General features: G+C 43.8%; 1 protein-coding gene across 5 annotated transcripts in view; it reads left to right on the top strand.

Moving 5' to 3' along the window:
* LOC148019648 (GDSL esterase/lipase At5g45920-like) overlaps positions 1–20,508 on the top strand; it is a 114,743-nt gene that overhangs the window by 91,542 nt on the left and 2,693 nt on the right. For 4 of the 5 annotated variants that reach the window (XM_087699763.1, XM_087699760.1, XM_087699764.1 and 1 more), the window contains 2 exons: positions 10,767–10,843; positions 18,170–18,328. In XM_087699763.1, the coding sequence (XP_087555889.1) occupies positions 10,767–10,843; positions 18,170–18,328 (236 nt within the window). Of the gene's footprint in view, positions 1–10,766; positions 10,844–18,169; positions 18,329–19,389; positions 20,484–20,508 lie in introns of those variants that run through there. The other variant, XM_087699762.1, reaches the window with a different exon arrangement.

The raw sequence follows: 20,508 nt of genomic DNA, 5'->3' as shown, positions 1-20,508 counted from the left end.
CCTGTTAAGCACTTGACTACAACAAATATCAAATGAATATAACTTGAAATGCACTAATTACCTTAATAATCTCGAACATTGGACACCCTATTGACCCCAAAACCAGCACCCCTTTTGGTAAATCTTTACCTTGATTGCTAATGGAATGAATACAAGCTGAGATTCACAATCTCCTTTGCTATTCTAAAAAGCCTCTTTGCTTTAGCAACAATCAACAATCAATTTGGACCAATTGTCCCTTGATTTTTCACCCAAGACTTCCACGAATGGAACCTCCAACTAGCCAAATGCTGCCCCAAATTACAATGAATGGACTAGCATTTAAATTCCTTGATAATTACACAAATTTCAGGTGTTGAATTTGGTACACAATGCCTTCACCAACTGGCATGGTCCTGAGGTGGCTGTCAAATCCTAATTCTAGCAGAAATTTAGGGTTTATAGTAGAGATCTCTTTGCTATCTACCAAATTTGTTTGAGATTTTCTTAAAGTGGTTGAATAATGCTGAGATCTCCTAAGAATGGGTTGGAGAAGGTGAGAGAAAGCCAAGATGAGAGAGGAATTTGATTTTTATTGCGAGAAAACCCTAAATTCTGCATGCTGCCTGCTGCATGCTGTAGCTTGCATTTAATGCAGTTACCATTGCCAAGCGTCTTCAAAAGGTTGTTACCCTGCTTGCTGAGGCTCCTAGGGCTGTTTTCTATTACAAATTGCTATTCTCTGATAAAAAAATGGACCAGTATCTCTCTCTCTCTCTCTCCCTTCCTCCCCAAGCTATAAACTCATTGAATGGTTGAGACCCAACCCCCAAAAACGTTTTCACAGTTTGCATGAGCATTTTTACCAAGTGGCAGCCTTCTTTTTTTTTTTCCAAGTAGAATGTGGCTGATTATATTACTCAAAAAAACTGATTACAACTGATTGCTCATGCTCAACAGACTAGTTGGAGCTGATGCAAAGTCACAAATACATCATGTATACAAGCCTCTTAAGGCGGTCTAGGGGGGGATGGGGGCAAGAAGTCATTGGGGGGGGGGGAGGGATGTATCGCCAACTGGGGCTGCCTGCCTGCATCACGAAAAATAGGTCCTGGCCGCCCCACGTGCGCATGAATTGACAACGGAGCTTCTGACGAGCCCTGGACTCGCTATGCACTTGATCCCATCGGCCGCGGAGGGAGTGGATGATGGATGTCCAAAGCTCTGCTAAGGTCGCATGTACTGAAAGTCTCTCTCCGTCGAAAGCCTCTTTACACCGCACATTCTAGATATGCCATCCAGTAAGACTCCCTATGATCTCCCATATCTCTGAGTGGTCTGTTGTGGGCTCTAGTATCTGGTGGAAACTGAACACTGCTCACGACCCTGCTTCGATAATGAATATCGTGTCTTGTATCTCGGCCTCATACAGAAGGTGACGGCCCTGGCTAACTCGTTGCCAATAGAGAGCTCTCCATGAGATACATCCAAGGCTGGGTGCTATATGATGAAGGATGCGGCATGCTCCTCTCCACATAAGCTGTGCCTCCTCACATGACCAAAGGCAGTGCTTTGGTATTTCCAGAGGCTGCTGTGTGTAGCGCTTATAATCTCCCTCCTACATTTGGACAAGACATCTTCCCATCACCTAGCCTCCATGTGCCACCAGCCATAAGAAATACGACACTCTTTTTGGCCTCTAGCTATCCCATAGGCGGTGCCAGATGGTTCGTCAGAAAGGCTCCGTGATGTTGTGCTCCGCCGAGTGCCTGCTACGTGACAGCCCCCAATCTATATCCTCCTGCATCAGTACGTGTCTGCCAATCCTGGCAGTGTACTCTAGGAAGTTGGGTGGTTTCTTGGCGACGGTAGTGGCAGGCCATAGCCACTCTCCTAGATCCCACTCCAGCTCATCAAGTGGTTTGCCCTCCCAGATCCAAAGGCGCCACTCCCTGAGCTTCTTCTAGAAAATGTAGGGGTCTAGTTGCCATGTCTTCGCTTGAAGGCCTACCACCCGAATCCTCCTCCACGAAAGGGCGGCTATTCCCTCATCCTGTTGCTCTCTGTTAAGGGCTAGACGACCCCACTCCTGAACGGCGAAGAAAGTCCCCTGGAGGGCATCGCCTACTCTACCTGTCACTTGTAGGGGGTTGCTTGCTCGTGAGAACCTAGCTGCCTATACCTCCGCGGGCTCTATCGGCTCTCGTATCAGGGAAGCAAGCTACTCTAGAGGTATTGCTAGGTCTATCTCCCTTCTCCTCAACTCCACTTCTCTTTGGCAGCCTGAATCTCATTGCAGCACCTCCTCGTCCGCCATCGTGTAGTACATCTCCCGCCATGTCTTGATGGTACGAGCTGGGCTGGGCTCCCAACTAGCCCACTCGATGTGGGGGCGCTCGCTGATTTATGCCCCTTCCCGACATTTGACCTGGGGGTTTCAGATCACCGGTTGATGGTCTATCTCCTCTTTGCAGCTTGCGAGGCTCTGGATTAGAGCCTTACGGAGGCCTTGCCACACGCAGAGTAAGCTGCGTAGGAAAGGTGATCTGGGGGGGGTGATCTGGGCTGATGTGAAGATCCATCTCAGGGACGGCCTCCACTCACCGCCAAGCCTCGGTCTACAGTCCTGAAGGCCCTCCTGCAATAAGACCTTCTAGGTCTGCCTACTTGGTGTGAGGCCGTGGACAACTAGCTTGCCCAAGAGGGCTATACTTTGATACTTTGGGTCTATGATCCCAAGCCCTCCCTTTGACCGATGTTGTATGATGGTCACCCACGCCACCTTGGCCTTGGAATCCCTGGACCTATCTGACCCTGACCAAAGGAAGTTCCGTACTAAGCGGCGAAGCTGCACTATGCATGACAAGGAGAAGCACCAACACGAGGCGATGTACCAGGCTGTCGCTAGGAGGACCTAGTTAACCACCAGGGCTCGGCCGGCTAGTAAGAGGCGAGCCGTGCTCCAATAGGTCAGTTTCCTCCAAATAGAATCAAGGACAGGAAGAAACTGATGGGCAGGAGTGATGTCGAGTCTTGCCTGGAACCCTAGGTACCAGACGGTCTGTCCTCTGCTTACCCATCTAAATCCCAGGTGGATGCTCCACTCCGTGCTAGAGTTCAGGTCTGTGAGGAAACCAACCGACTTTCGCCAGTTGATTTTTGCTTCTGCTACAGAACAGGATACGTCAAGAGCTGGCGTCACTCTCTCCAACATCAACTCATCGTTCTCTATGCAGAGTGCTGTATCATCTGCATACTCTGAGTCTAACAACTTAGTCTCCTCTCTCACTACAAGTCGAAGGCCGTGTAATCCTCTCACACGACTTGAGAAAGTGAGACATCGCCTCTGCAAAGAGTAGAAATAGGTATGGGGCCAAGGGGCAGCCTTGTGGAACCGATCTCTCCAGCCGAAACTCCTCTCGCCTTTTGCCTATGAGAACCTTGCTAGTGGCCGATCTATAAAGGGCGGAGACCCCGCGAATCCAAACCTGGGGGAATTCCAACCTCACCATGGTGCCCTCTAGGAAATCCCAGTCCACCCTGTCATAAGCTTTCTTGAAATCCAAGAGTAGTATGGCCAGTCTCTGCCCATTGTGCTAAGCCCACTTTGTCATCTCAAAGAAGGTAAATACATTGTCTAGGATGCTCCTATCTTGGACAAAGCCTATCAATGTGTCATGGATGATGTTTGGAAGCACGGGGCGACGTAGTCGTCTACCAATCATCTTTGCCAGTACCCTATAGGCCACTGACAATAAGGTGATCGGTCTCCACTGGAAAAGCTCCAACCGGTCTCCCCCGTTGGGGAGAAGACTGATAAGGCTTGCCGAAAGACTTCCCGACATCTGTTCTGAAGTGAAAATCTCTTGGAAGGCCATCAGTAGGGGGTCCTTCACCACTTGCCAATAGGTAGTAAAGAAGGCCTTAGAGAGGCCATCAGTAGGGGGTCCTTCACCACTTGCCAATAGGTAGTGAAGAAGGCCTTAGAGAGGCCATCCTCTCCTGGGCACTTCTACCCATCCTGTGCATGGAAAGCCTCCTCTAGTTTCTTCTCTGTGAAGGGGGCTAGGAGGGAGCGTCCCATCTCCTTTGTGAGGAGGGACGGGATGTGATCCATGACTTGTTGTCTACATCTCTGTTCTCTAACTGAAGCTGTCTCCTGCTGGAAAAGGTGCGTGTAATAGTCGGTGTGGTAATCTCCATTGCCTTGTCTAGGCTAGAACGAGTCCTCCCATATTGATCTCGAAGGCTGCGTATTTGCTCTTCTGCGGTGCGAGGCTGGTGCACTTGGAAGAACTCCCTACACATCGTGTCCCCCTTCCATGCCTAGAAGGCTGCTGAGGATCAGAAAGAGAACTCAGAGCGCTTGTCCTCTAGGCCAGCAATGGCTGCTCGTGCAAGGTCCCGCCGGAGTGCTTGCAAGGTCCCGCCGGAGTGCTTTCTCCTCCTCCCAGTTCTGCTGCCTGGTCTGTATGGTTGTCTCTTGGCAGATTTTGCTCGACTTGGCTAGGACCTCTGCAACCTCCTCTGCTATCCGGTCCCTTGTGTCTCACTCTTGTGTCCAAATCTGCTCTATCTATCTCATCACCTCCTCCCTCCTATAGATCAAGTCAGGGATCCGATAGGATTGTGTGTCTAGGGCGGATGCTGGGGGATCAAGTGTCAGGAGAACCGGGCAATGGTCGGACAATGTGGTTCCTGCCAACTACTCAATCTGGCCTCCATGAGGGCCTTCCCACTCTCCCACATAAAACCTGTTCAACCGCTCCAGTAGGACTCCACCTAGCCGCCTGTATTTCCAAGAGAAGTCCAACGATCTCTCCCTCCTGTGGAAGGCAGGGTCTCTCCAGGCATGCCTGTTGCTCCTCCCCAGACATGCCCTGGTAGTTTTTGCCTCTGCCCTGTTGGTCCTCCAAAGCCTCCAGGTTGTTGAAGTCTCCTTCAACAATCTAGGAGTCCACCTTTGGGAGTCCATCCGCAATCTCCACCCAGAACCTGTTGCGTGCCCTAAGCTCCGTAGGGGCATAGACATTGAGGATTCCAAGGCACGAGTCCCTAATATCTAATCTGATCCATAGATTCCTCCTTGCCACTATCGTCCCGTGGTCTCATACACAGGCGGTGAGACTCGGGCCAATAGAGGTGGATATGTCTTCACTCTAGCCGTGGGCACCTATGGCATGCTCCCAGTAAGTGTGCAAGCTGCGTGGAAGTACCTCGCCTACCTGTTGGGCCTGGGTGGGGGTGAGCTTGTGCTCCTGTAGAAGCAAGATGTCGATCCATCCGGCAAGGACAGGCTGTAGCTCGTGCCAAACAATCAACTTCCTAGAACCACGCACCCCACTGTAGTGGAGACTATTCACATTCCAGGATGCAAGGTGTAAGCTCATGGGGAAACCTGTGATGTGCATTTGTTCGGTGTGGAGGTTGCTGATGAGGAGGAGAAACTATGAGGCATGCAAGTACGCTTTGCCGCCAGTCTGGATGGTGAACTCTAGTCCCCCATGTTGGCCCTCAGTGAGACCATAGAGATGATGCTCCAGGTGGTACTATCAATGCATCTATCAGCCATGCTGAGAGTCATGACTCTGTACAGTGGTAGAAACGGGCCGTTTGTGCCAGAGGCCACTCGATCACATCCCTCGGAGCTCTCCACTGTGGGAGGGCTTGAAAGATAATGCTCAAGTGTGGGACCTCGGCACTAGCCCACCAGTTAATGTCCATCATGCAACCAAGCCACTACTGTGCAAATATTGCTAATCCTTCATCTCCCATCCACTGGGAGATGTGATCCGTCACCTGACTCTTCAACTCCTTCTCTATCTATGTAGTCGTTCACTCCCCTGAGTGAGAGGACTGAAGAAAAATGGTGTAGTTTGGTCCATCCGGTGGTGCTAGTAGATGGACCTTGCCCGTCCTTGACTTACGAACCACGAAGATCGCCACCTCTAGAGATAGTGGGAACTCTCCGCACTCCGCAACTCTCAGGTGGAACCATGTGCCACTGCGGAAGAACTCCTGTGGCAACAATTGTGCCTGTCTCGGGAAGGTGTGACGGCGTGCGGCAGGGGCGGATGAGCTGGTGGTGGCTGTATAGGAGAGGGAAGATTGCTGGTGCGAGGAGGATGTAGGTGTGTGTGGCTCATCACCTCCTGTGGGAGGAGGGGTGGTGGGGATCACCTAAATCGGGTGCGGATCAGGGCGGGGTGCTCAGTAGGGGAGGTGGTGGGGGGGAAGAGGATCAAGGGATGGTGGGATGGACAGAGGTGCATGGCGGGTGTTGGGGGGGGGGCTGGTGGCCCTGGAAATGGGGGGATGTGGGCCAGGGTCAGTGGGGGGGGGGGGGGGCATGGGATGTGGTTGTGGGGACTATGGGATCTTAGGAGAGGTAGTCTGTGGCGCGGGTGGTGGATGTGGGGGGTTGCAGTCCTGCCGGGTGGGACGGGTAGGGGGGCCTGTGGAGTGCTTTACCAAGGGGGCGTTGCTCGCCCACGTGCTTCCTGCTGTCGAGGCTGGTCTAAGGAGCTGGCTGCACCTCCCTTGTCGTCTCTCTCTTTGTTGTCTTTGGACCCGTGTGAAGCCGCTAGCATCCACCTGCGGGCCTGTCGGCAGAGCCGCCTTGGCTTCGAAACGCGTACAAGCTGTTGTGTGATGACCAAAGTCGTGGCAGCACAGGCACTACCTTGGTTGCTTAGTCACAATGACTTGTTGCCTAAAGGAGTGCCCGCTTGCCTTAATCTCTAGGAGCTGTGGGATATTCTTGACCTCTTTCACTGCTACCCCTACCTTTGGGACTTCTACTATCATTGCATCCGCGAAAGACGCGGGAAGGATAGTGCCGAAGAGCCGTCCAAAGTCTTCCACCGACTGGCGATACTCTATTGCTAGGCCGGGGAAAAGAAGGGTGATCGAGTGCCGAAGAAACCTGTTGTGGAGTGCAAACGCCTTCATAGTAAAGCCACTATACCAAGGAACCATGTATATGACCCCCTTTGTGGACGCATATGGTGAATTGGCAAGTAACTTGCGAGCTGCATCCATTGAATTGAGCCGGACCATGAAGATGCCTTGGCCCATTAGGACCGACTCCATGATCTGTGCTGTGCCGATGTGCAATGTGGAGTAAAGCCAGTCTTGAAGCTAGGCCTTGGCTGGGGAATGTTATACTACCTGACCATAAATCACTGTTTTCTTTAGCTCCAACTCCTTAGCTTGGATGGCTAAGAGCTGCTCCTCAGAGAGGACGATGTGCAAGGTGTTTGATTGGGGGGCACTCGTTGAGTGCGCCGACGTCTGACCATAGGTTTCCATTGCGCGTCCCTTCTGAGAGAACTACCAATCATGTCGTGGTGCTACTTGAGGGGGCAAAGTTGCTGTAGATAGAGGGAACAACTGGAAGGTGGGGGGGGGGGGTGTGTTGTACACCACGGACGGAGCTGAGATTGTGGACGGAGGCAGCGCGCCGAGGGGGGGGGGAGTCTAGAGCAGAGGGTGGCTGGGGGGGGGGGGGGAGCGAATTGTCGGGGCGAGGGAGACAGTTGCGCCTAGGTGGATAGGCCGGGGGGAAACGGCTAGGCCGCGGGGGGCAGTCGCGCCTGGGCGGGAGGCGGGGGGGGGGGGGGGGGAACGGCCAAGCGGGGCGGATAGATGGGGTGGGAATGGGCAGCGATCTGGGGACGGGCGCGATCAGACGGAGCGATTAGACAGAGCGGGGGGGGGGGGGGGTGGGATCGATCTGGGGGGCGGGCACGATCAGTTGTGCGGGGGGCTTGCAACGTGACGGGTGTTGAGCTCGGGTGACAGACTGTAGCTGACCGCATTTCTATTGCCAAGTGGCAGCCTTCTAAACCCATTTTTCAGCATTATCCAGCCATTTAATTAATTTTCAGAATTAAATAATATTGAAAATCAATTTCAGCCGTTCTGACCTTGCCCAAAATTAAATGTGCCATCCATGATTAAATTGACTAGGCCATTTGCAACCTGGAGTGGTTCCCAATCTCTGTTGACCCTTACAGTGGCACTAATTAATTAATTAATTAATGCGAGTTAATTAATTAATTAATGCGAGTCCCCAGTGTCACCACCGACACTTATTGGCCAAATAACTATCCCAAGGTCAAAACTAACACCAACGACCCCCAAAGCCCAATTGGCATAATTTATCACAACTTTTGTCTTTGACACCCATTGCATCCTTGGGGTCCTTGGCCTGTTACCATGAAATAATTGCCATGTGCATCACATGTGCTAAATAACCTTGCACATTTGATTAATAACTTAATCAAATGTTATTTGCAAGATTAAAACATCTCAAAATTTCACGTCCTTGTGACAATAGATCTCGGGATCTATCTTTTGTGGATGTCACTCTCCAACTACTCTCATTGCTTTGTCTTTGAGCATCGTAGACATTCATTTACAGTATTGAGTCATTCACTTCAGAGTTCTCTTTCTTTTTTGTTTACGTTTTGTGTTTTCTTAGTGCAAACTCTAGCATCACTTCACACTACGCCTTCATACATTCACATATTGGTATGGGTTTTGGTCTCCATAGTTACTTAAACCCATAGCCTATATGTCAATTGTAGTTAGCAAAGGAAGGACTAATAGAATGAATAATATATGAATCTTGCATCAATTTAGATGGGAGCAGATTCATTGGATATGCCATTGTGTCCATGTCAATGCTTCTCCTTTAAGTTGGGAGTTCCGCATCCTCACCAACTTCTAACTTTGATTGTTGTGCACGTCCCTCCTAGCTGTAGATTGGGTCATTTGGATGGCATCTTAAAGGAATTTGAGGAGTATGATGAGAAGGGTTTTGAAGCAGAGGATTGTTAGAACTTTTGTCTTGTGATTGTCTCTTTTCCCTCCATCTAAAGCTTTCGTGGTACTCTTCTTAAGAGATAGATGAATAATCCTCTCTTTAACATATTCCTTTGTGTTCTTAGAGCGAGAGTTAAGAGTGCCAGTCTCTCAGAGCCTACAACATGGGGAAATCGGCACAGAAGGAATATGTTTTGAGTAAAACTGCTTTTGGAAAGATCATTGAGACATCGTGAAATGTGTGCTTGCATGCTCTTGAATGTCAAGCGTTCTTGATCAAGGCTTAGGTGTCAGTCAAGAGCATGTGGCTTTGATACTGGATTAAAAAATGCTAGGGCAAACATAGAGGAATGTGAGCCGTATGACAACATGGTGAACGCCATCTATTGAATGCTCAATGAAGATGAGTCTACAGAAGTGTATATGATCAAAAGGAGCCTTGAACCTTTGTGTCTCACGGGCTGGGGCAGAGTTGAGCTGAGAGTGGTGTTAGGGATGTCAAGAACATCTTCAAAGTGTCATACTCCAGACGGTTCTAAAAATGCAGCAGTAGTTTTCCATTGGGCTGATGATGATATGGGCAGTAGTGGAGGGAACAGAATGGAGACCTGATCAGCAGGATGTTTATGAAGGTTCCAGGCAGCAAAACACAGGTATGCTGGCTGAAAATGCAGCCTAAGTATGCAGCAAGTTGTGATACTAGCTGGCTGTCCACCTAATGGAGAAAAGATAGGCCGGACAGTTGTGAACACAGGCTGCAGCAAGTTGAAACAGTGGTAAATGGCAAGTGGCCGCTGGTGACAATGAGGACAAGCTAGGTGGCAGCTGGCAGTGACCTCTAAATGCTTGGTGATGTCCTGTAGGCCAACATAGCAGCATTCAGCCAGGGTTATGGTTAGTTGAGTGGGTGCTGGCAGATGGCTGTGGCTGTGAGGAGTATGATGATAAAGATTGAGATAATGAGGAACAGGGTTGGATACCCAACGTCCTTTTACAAGGAATTTTTGCACGTTTTTCCTACAAGCTAAAAATAACGACTTTTTCACAACAAAGCTTTTTGGGACTGTTTTAATGGAGTTAAAGTAGGCATTAATGCATGATAGTTTATGTTAATGCACGTCTTAGTGTTAGTGGCTCAACCACTACCACACCTCTCTTTCACACACATACAACCCCCTAAATCACACAAATCAAAATATTTGTAGTCAAGGGACGGAAGATATTGCAAATGGGTAAGCATTTTCATTCCTTTTAATGACATGTGTCCAAGACGATGATGCCATAATGATACATATGGTATGTTAGCCACAACCCAAACATGGTCAATAGATCCAAATACAAGCAAGGGATAGAGGTTGCGAGTCTCAGCCTTGGCACCTCGAGCAAAGACAAGATTCCCACATGTAATCCTTCATGTGGAATCACCAAAAGATACATGATACCTTGCATCATCCAACTTTTCAGTAGAGAGTAGGCGTTTGGTCAAAGCTCATCACATAGAGCTTAAGACAATGCAAACGATGGGCATTTTTCTGTCACGGATGACATTTGAAGGACAATAAGGGAGGGTAGTCAAAAGTTTGAAAGGTAATGTGTGCACATGTTCTTCCAGTCATTTTTGGATCTAGTCTCTTTTCTCATTATTGGGTGCTTAAGAGTCTAGGATTACTACTAAATGACCTCCTCATAGGCTTTAGCCTTGTTCATCACATAGAGCTTAAGACAATGCAAATGACGGGCATTTTTCTGTCATGGATGATATTTGAAGGACAATAAGGAAGGGCAGTCAAAAGTTTGAAAGGTAAGTGTGTGCATATGTTCTTCCATTCATATTTGGATTTAGTTGGTTTTCTCATTATTGTTAGATTGCATAATAGAAAAGTTGATGTGTTTTCTAAGGAGGTTTCAATATTCAATGCTGAGATGTTGCCATGGACTTCTATGACTCGAACCTTTAGGCACTTTCAAATACAACTCGTATCATTTTGATAACCCCTCCACCGGTAGACGAGAAGAAGCGGCTTTATTACAACAGGTGAAATTCCCAAGCTCGTATGCTTATTGAGGAAACTTTTAACAATTCCTAATTAAATCTAAAGGTTCAAACTTTAGTGATTGGAAGTGGTTATGCTAAATATTGGGATTTCTAAAATAGCATATCTCAGCATGCATGTGCTGTTTGTTTTCCTCAGTATTTGAAAATTTCCATTTGCATCACTTAATAATCACTCTTCCCTTGTATGATACTACATATACATTGTGGATGCTAGGCATGTAAGTTGGTAACTTATCTTGGTTAGTCTTTTTAAGGGTTTCTTAAAACAAACACCCGTAATTTCTCATTGGTCCAAACTAGAGATACTTGGTTGGAACTCCAAAGTTGCTTGGGAGACCACTATTTTCTGAAAGAAAGATGGTCTGCTGAATATCATATTTCAAACCTCAAGGCCATTGGCCCCTTTGTAGAGATTTATCAATCCATGTAAGAAATGGGTAATTTTGGATTTGAGCGAATAGAGGTTGCATTGATATCCAAGCCTAGGTACAAGTAAGTGATGAGCTATGATGGGAATGGATTCAAGGTGAGGTTTAATTGTCCAAGATATGTGTATATTTACCAAGTTTTCTGCAATTGAGGATGTCACTTGTAGGTAGAGATGCAACTGATTTGTGTAGGCTGAGCAGGTGTAATATGTTGAGCAGCTGTAGGAGTTAATCCAGGGCTGGCATCGCCCTGTCTGTCAATGTTTAGGCAACAGCAGTCACACAAAGATGAAACCATACTGAAATTTGAGAAAGATCACTACTGATATTTCCTTTATCACATCTGCTACATATCTACAGATATTTTGGGTAGAAGTTTAAGGAACCTGGCTAAGGTATGATCTCGTAGGTGAGAAGGGTGTACTGACTATTGTTTTTTGAGGTGCCCATGAGAGAGGGTGTGTAGGCCGGGAGGGGGAGGCTGAGGGCAAGGTGGCAGAGGCTGCAAAGGAGGTGGAGATGCAGTAGGAGGTGAGGCTCATGGCAAGGAGGGGCTGGTGGCTCTATGGGGGTGCATGTTGACTGGATGTGGCTCCTCTTGAAGTTCTCGCTCTTGGTTGGGTCACTGCAGGGTGCTTGGTCCCTACCATGCCAATGTTGGACTTTGGGATTGTCATCTGGTATAGGGTGGGGTTTCACCTAGCAAGTGGCCTTCTGCTGGGTGGGCTTATGCAGGAGCCATACACTCTTGAACTCGTGATATTGAAGATACTGTTGAGGCTGCCCTGTGACGATGATCTTTAAGAACTGTGGAGTTGCCGGCTAGGATTTGCAACTCTATAGGTAGTTGCTTGATATTGATGACCACAACCTGTACCTTTGGCACCCTTACTACGAGTTACATCTGTGAAGGACGCTGGCAGCACAGTGCCAAAGAAGCATCTGAAGTCCTCCATTAGATGGCAATAGTCAATCACAAGGCCTGGAAAGAGGAGTGTAACAGGGTGCCAAGGAAACTTATGGTCCAAACTAAGACTGGAGACCATAAAGCTGTTTGTACTATGGAATCATGTAGATACCACCATTCCTGGAAACCACATGGGACCTGTCGACTAGGTCCTGTGAAGGGTGAAACTATCTAGGACTAGTATTCCCAACAGCTCCTACCACTCTTTCGCTCCACTTTCATTCATAACTTTTGAGAGTTTGCCTATCCTTCTCTTGTGTCTTGCTCCTCCAGCTTCTACTCAATGGGAATTCCCATATAAGTTGCAGTTTTGTTCTTCAATATCCCTCATGATACCTGTCCCATAAAGTTGGAGTATGGTAGGTTGTTGCTAGATAAGGGAACATGGATTGGCCTTCCTAGACCTCCTGTAGAGGAGAATTCAGGTTGTCAACTTGAGAGGGATGTGGAGGGACTGGATGAATAATTTATAAAATGATAACTATTTGATTTTGGCCCTCGTAACCTAAAAAGTTTGATATCCCAATAGGAAATTTGTAAATATGAACAAGATCTTACCATGTAGCCATTGGCACTCCATTTTCTTTTTGGGTTTGCTTGAGAAGTTCATTACATTTGTTGCTTCAACTTAATTTTCTTGTCGGAAAGAAACAAAATTGTGATTGCTGCCCAATAAATATTTAATAGACAGCTTTAAGGCTGCCTTTGTCAAAGAAGGCATGTAAAGACAATTATCCAATGTGAATGCTTGTTTTGAGCCTTCCCCAAACAAGAATTTCAAAACAATTTGCAACTCTCTAGCCTAAAGAAGGCCCATGAGTTGAGTGTTAGGATAATGATAGTTATTTGCTGAAAGATAGGAGTTGGGTTGCTTGGCAGGATCTACATGAATTATGGCTGTGCATGCATGAGGGTTGAGCCTTGGATGAGTTAGATGGGCCCAAAGGAGTGGGTGTTGTGAGCTTCATTGGTGCTGGGATCTCTACAAGTTTCTTGTCATGCATGGCATGAGCAGCCAATGTAAGATGATTATGAGTCAGCCTCCACTACCATGCCTACATTTCATAGAGTGTAGCATCATCTAGCCTTTTAGATGTGCGTCCTTGAAGTGCTTGTGGGGTAGCTTGGGACTGAGGGATGCATCTTTCTTCATATGCTTGACTGTGCACCACCAAGGTGACTTGCAGCAACATTCTAGCGTAAATGGTATAATGTATGCAATTTTATAACATTGTCCATGACCAAATCACCATCTTTTGACATACAAGGCAACTGAGCTGCTACGAAGAGGTATCTAGTGCGAAGCTAAGCTTGGGATTGATTATTAGGGAGGTTTCTTTTTGCAGTCTGCAGCTAGGGATGGCATTTGCTCTTTGATACTAAGATGCATGGCGATATCTCTATTGTTGAGGTTGGTGCCTACGTAGTGGTTGGTCTGAAGATCTTGCCGGCTAGTAGGCTCTAGAGCCATAGCATCATTATTCGAGATTTGAGTGCTCATTGGGAGCCTTGCAAGGTGGCATAGGTTGAAGCCCATTGCATGAACTTATGTGGGGTGAGAGCCCATCCCTGCATGCCACCCTTGCGGAGCTCTAGTCCTTTCATTCAGTTGAGAATGGAAACAACTTTAGGGAGACTAGATACTTTGATAGAAGCTTAGGTGGATGTTTCCATATTCCTCACATATGTGATATAATTCCCAGTATAGCTATACTCCCCCATCTTGGCTTCTTTTACCTATTCCATCTAGACTATCTTGACAGGCCTTGTATATAAAGAATATGATGTAGTTGTCCTCTACTCCAGCCATGCTATCAAGCCCACACACTTTTACCACACACTTTTAGTTTGAGTAATATATTTAGCCACATTTTTTTTGGGTTTAAAAAGAGGGCATTTGTCCAACCATTTGCCATAAAGTGGGACAAGTGGAGAGATCCTTGGAAGCTTAAACTGAGTGCCTTGGCACTTTTCTTTTCTTTGATTTTTTCTTATTGTGTTGAAAACTACCAAGAATAGAAATAAACAAATTTAGTGAGACATATCTTAACCTTAATTCTTTTAGGCCGGGTAGTCTTAGGTAGTCGTTTAGGAATCAATCCTAGTTATAAGTGTCCAAGCTAAAAACTGTTAGTGTTCAAATTTAGATATTATCCTAGGTCCACCTCGCATACGAAGCAACTGCCCTCATTCCACAAGGATCGACTTGTAGGTTTCTAGAACACTACTAAGGTTGCTATCAATTATCTAACATCGAACTTAAGATGAACGCATTTCATGATTCATTCTATATCCAAGGTAAGCAAGCACCGCACTTGGTTCAATGAGAGTGAGAAATGAGAGGGAGCTAGGCATCGACCCCTCTGCCCATAAGGTATAGTCTCACAGCGGCCTCGTAAAAGGTACTTAGTGGTTTTAGTATTGACTCATAGGAAAGTCTTGCTATAACGGTTCTTATTTTAAGTTTTTGGGGAAAGCCACCTAGCTTACCGGGTCCACCCAACCTAGCGGGATTCCGTCAGGGAATCGTCCACCCACTTCCCCCTAAGCGTATTTTAGTATTCTAAACAAGGCTTGCTACCACACTGTATAACATATAAAAATAATTTCCTTAATTAATATTCATACTTGGTTTCTTGTCACATCCTTTGTTTACATGCACCAAGCAATCCATTGAAAAAGTAGCTTACTCATTGATTTTTCATATTGCTCCATATATACTATTGCTCGAAGAGAGAATCAACCTATAAGCCAGGGGTTTGCCATGTCATTTTTCTAGGCCTTCCAATGCTAAACCATGTTGGGTTTGTATAGGTTTCCAACCCTATCTTAGTTCCGGTATAGAGATTATAACTCGTACGAGAGCCCCACTTGTTCTCGCTCGCCGTAATGATGAACCTTTCTATATGGAGGACTAAAACGTACCTAGTGGTGATTATCCGCATTGTTCTAACTCTGGGTGAGGAGTAATTGAGGTAGCCTTGGGATTTGCAACACACCTCATTTTTGTCCAACTGCTTAGGCCATGTACGTAATTAGTATGATTTTTATCACATTTAAAAGCAACCACAATAGTTGCTAAAATAAAATTGATTCATAAATTTACAATACAATCTCGTCTCTTGTATTTGCATGTGATTCATGCACGTGAACACACCCTTTTTTCCTTTCTCTTTCCGTTAGAAACGATTTCATAAAACATAATTTGTGCATGTGAATACGTCTTATTCTAATACACTTCTACAATTTATGCAAGTAAATAAATAAGGACTAACTTTTAAGTTTTTCTTTTAATTACAAGGGAGGCTTAACTAATAATTTCAAAAGGAAAATTTTAGAACTTAACCTTAATCTAAAAGTTAATAAGGTTTTTATGCGAATTCACAACAATTTCTAGTGATTCAACTAATTTTTCCTAATAAAAAATTCGCAAAGTTAACAATTTTGATTGTATATAAGTAACCCTAATTTTAATCTAATATGTTTTTATTATTCTGATTTTCATAGAATTTTCAATCTTATATTCACTAATTTTTTAATTTTTGGGATGTAAAAATTAACATAGAATTATTCTATGAATTTTAAAGAACTTTTTACTAATAAATATACTTTTATTTCTTATTCTAATTTTTCTTAGAAATCTCAATATTATTTTGACAATTAAAGGATTAAATTTTCAATATATTTTTAAATTTCTTAGAAAATTAGGCATTATTTCGATTTTTTAATAATAATAAGAATTAAATATTTTACATTGGTTGTATTCACGGCCGGAATTTTGGCATTATGGCTGCCCAAGGGTTCCACTATGTCGATGTGTTAGCAAGGGGCCATTGTGGATAAGACGGATAAAAAGAAGGGTTTTTCGAAGAAGGGGACGACACACGAACAATTTTAGCTCCCTTGTGCAGTGTTTCCTTACCTCTAGCTCGAGATTGTTGCTCCCTCACTCTCTCATAAAAGTTAACTCTTCGTCGTCGTGTGCTAAAAATGAGAAGAGAGGCCCTCCTTTATATAGTTTCCACTTTGGGGGGTCGTCTTTTTATGAGCTTATAAAAGAAGAAAACTAATTTTGTTTAATTATAAAAGAATTCCGTTTCATTTTTTATGAAAAAGGAAATTTTATATACTTTATGGCAAAATTTTTAACTTATGTTTTTGTTTTTTATTGAGTTAAAAATAAGAAACCTTTGTCTTTTTCCTTGTTAAGAAAAAGGGGAGATCTTCTTATTAAAAATATATAAAGGGAAAAAGAACGGAGGGGGGAAAAGTTATCCAAGAGAATCCCTTTTGGGGGGGGGGGGGGGGGCTTCTAAAAATTATGTATTTAAAAAAAATAAGATAAATATTTAATAATCAATTAATTAAGTAATTAAGTATTTATAATATATATAATTTTCTTTCTCTCTTCTTTACATACATACATACATACATACATACATATATATATATATATAGATGATTGGGACGTTGCAAAAAGTGATTGGAGGAGTTGGGTTGCTGTCCTTGGATGATGCATTTGATCTAAATTTTATATATATATATATATATATATATATATATATATATATATAAAACATAAATAATTTTGATTTTATTGTTTTTCATTGAAGAAAAAAAAAAAAGCTCAAAACATTAGAATTTCCTGGTATTGAAAAGAAGTATATAATTGATTTAATTTCTTAAAATTACTTAAAAATTCGAAATAGTTTCGAGGAAATTCCAAAAAATTTGTGAAAGTTGTCTGGTTTTTGCAATAAATTGGAGCTTTGTTTTTTCGGTTTAAGAAATTTCAATAATGATCTTCAAAAGTTAGAATAAAATCCTTTTATTCTAGAAGTCTTTAAGAAAAGTTCTAATTGATTTGTGAAAACTTTATTTCAATCTCAAAAAATACAAATTGTCTCATTTTTGGTATGACAACTAGGCATATTCCCTTGAGAAAAGAAATTGGGTATGTTACATTTAGGGAAAACTATAAGGATAAGACTTTGTTACTTTCTTGTAGGTTATCTCTAGTTGTTAAATTTGGCATGTTTAGACTGCAGAGGCCCCAAAATATAGGAACTCCTAAAGGGAAAGGACCCCTCAATATGGGTATCAAGTGAAAGATCTTGTAGAGTGCAAGAGGAAAACCAACTTCTGATCTTCAATTTGAAATTTTCATGAAAAGATATGTGCATTTAAAGCTTTCATCCTATATATGTAGGATCCTGTTTAAAATCTAGCAATAAACCCTTGTTGATGATACCCTGGTAGGCCTGAAAGAAAGTCTGGTCTAAATGTCCTCTCAGGACAGTTGACTCTTGACATGGCTGCAATGGCCCTCAAAAACTCCTCAGAAAAGGGCACCAAGTGTTACTCTTGTGCTGTCCATGTCACCCCTAACCATGTGAATATGATAAATATAAACTCAGCTATGTTGCTGGCCAGTGGACTTCCAGCACCAATGGGCTATAAAAAGTTTGTCCATCCTTTCACCCATATCATCATCATTCCCCATGTTTTTATATATCCTGTAATGGTTTAGGATGATCATAATGTGTATCAGTGCACCCATTGTATTCACCTTGCAATGTTACTGGTGATTAAAAGCCTGCCTCAGTGCAAAGTCAACAGTTCTCAGCTTTGTTGCACAAGTGCTCTATGTTATTTTTCCCATCTTGTTGGACGAACTATTTACAATCCCTTGTGCACGTGTGTCATTGAAAATACTATGTTGCTTTGACATAAGCTTAAGGTCAGATTAAGTCATACTTGTTATTTACCAAACTGAGTATTTGCTACACATGCTATCTTTCATTTGCATTCAGCTCATTGTTGTGGAGAGTGTTCACTAAATTCTCTCTCTAAAGGTGAGGAAGTTAGCTTATAAGTTTTCTAAATCACGTACTGCTATCATATGTGTAGGCTTTATACAAGTAATCCGGGTGTTCTAGATGTAACAAACAAGAGAGCCGGAGAATATGCAGAGGCTTGTGTGTCAGTTGCAAATGAGATACATTTGGAAGTGGTTGACTTTTGGACTGCTATACAAAAGAAACAAAACTGGGGAGACTGCATGGCATGGTGAGCATTTCTGGTTCTATTAACACCTAATAGGGTCTTTTGAATAGAAAGTACAACCTCGATACTTGCTCCTCAAAATGATGCATTGTTTCAGCCCTTGACCTATGAGCACTTAAGGGGCAATAAGTCTAACAGAGTCAGCAGGAACACAGTGGCTTGGTGTGTTTGGAAGGTCAGTTGCAGCGAGGCATTTGAGTAGTAGAAAATCCCTCCACTAGAGATTGTTGCAGCTGTTTGGTTATTTATCATTCACTCCTTGAAGAGCTATTGAAGAAAGCTATAGGGTGACTTTGAGAGGATGAGAGAAAAGTGTAAACCTTTTCAACACATTTGGAAGGGCACCCGTGTAGCTTCTCTCCTACTCTTCTGAATCTATTTCCCTGTTTGATTTGGGAGTTTGTCAACTTTAAGTCAACTTTAAGTCCAACTTTTAGAATGCTGATGGAAAGTGACTATGAGGGACAAACAGGATCTTATTTTCTGTTGTTTGACACGCACAGCCAATCAGATTTACCATGTGAAAGCATACATGAGATGCTTGGCAGTCCTAAAGGTGTGTCTGCTGTTCCTGCCCAGTGACCCTGCATTTTCTGCTTCCAGATCTCTCGTGTTACTTTCCTGCTGTTCATCTGCACACCTGTAACTTGGACCTTCCTCTTGGAGATTTCAGCCCTTGTCACACTGCTGTGTCTGTTTCTGTTTGGACTGCTTCAGTGTGACTTCATCCTTATGCATGGCATGCTGTCTATAAATGTGGTTCCTTGGTCTTCGACAAAGGATTATCAATCCTTGATTAGACACCATTGTCTTGTTTGGTTGGAGGTGATAGTCTTTCTTGAATATATGCAAGAGCATTTGCCAAATATTGCTGCTGGTTTGGGAAAGATGGTGTGTCCACCTTGTCCTACTAGAAACAAGAATTGCTTTTGCATTCCTTGGGATACAAATAAGGAGAAGCCCCCTACTTTTTGATTGAGGTTGACAATATTAGAGGTATGGGGGCCAGGTATTTTAAACTTAAATGGGGAGTTTTAACTAGTGCTTGCTTTGCATGTTACAAGTTTGGACACATATCTCTGGAGTGTCCTATTTGCAACCTCCTCCGAATGCCAACTGTCCAAGTGATAAAGTGGTACCTAAACAAAATGGGATAAATGCAATGGTCAAGCAGTCTCCTCAAAGTATTCAGATCATAAAGAAAAACTAAATTGAAATTGTAAGACCACATGTTTCTATTTCTAAAATTCAAGCCGAAGGTGAAAAGGCTGTTTTGGATGCTTAGCATTCACCTGAACGATCTGTTTCAAAGCATAAAAATGTTATGCAGTCTAGAGATTGGATTCACAACTTTTGTACCATTGTCCTCAACTGCAGTCACTAGATTCTAGGCTGATATGGCAAAGGATGGCTATTCTATGCATTTAGATGGGAATGGAATGGATGTGCTGAATAGTAATATGGCCACTTGTGACTTTTCTTTGTATAATGATGCAGTTGCCATGCAAGAAGTTTGAATTCTGCGAGATGTATATGATTCACTATTTATATATCATATTTAGGGCTACTATATAATGCATTCTATAACATTAGAGGCCTTTGTGATCCTAATAAGTCGAGGTGGTTTTAGGAATATATGCATACCATGAGTTTGCCCATCGTTTGTTTGCAAGAACCTAATTAGCATACATTGGCCAGACAATCAGGTCATTTTGTTGGTATGATATCTTTCTGGATCATTACTCTCATGTTGTGATGCTAGTTGACCGTGATCATTAGCCTTGTGTTTCTTATAACTGTTCCAAGTATGCAGCTAATGGATATAGCCCATTCATGATAATGTACAATTATTAGCTGCTGAAACCATTGATTGCCATTGAGCTCAAAGGAGTAAAAGTGCAGTCCATAGTTGACTAACATGAGAAAGTTTAATGATTGTAAGGGAAGTAGGAAAGCTATCTATGAGAATACTATGTTTTATACCAACCAGAATTATAGTGTTGAGAGCTCTAGGAAGACATATGGGTATACTTAAAGTTAAGAAAACACTATGACTCAATGAGCATTGGTAAATGTTAGAACTTATCTTTAAGGTACTGTGGACCATCGAGAATACTAAGAAGATGCATATCTTATTAGTTGGACTTACCACCATACATTCGAATTCATTTTATGTTTTATGT

This window comes from Lygodium microphyllum, chromosome 19, assembly GCF_053477565.2.
Source record: "Lygodium microphyllum isolate KBCC chromosome 19, Lygodium_microphyllum_v1.1.10, whole genome shotgun sequence".
In the NCBI taxonomy this organism is placed as follows: domain Eukaryota; kingdom Viridiplantae; phylum Streptophyta; class Polypodiopsida; order Schizaeales; family Lygodiaceae; genus Lygodium; species Lygodium microphyllum.
Note: the sequence above shows the minus strand (reverse complement) of the source record. Positions and strands in the feature narration are given on the sequence as shown.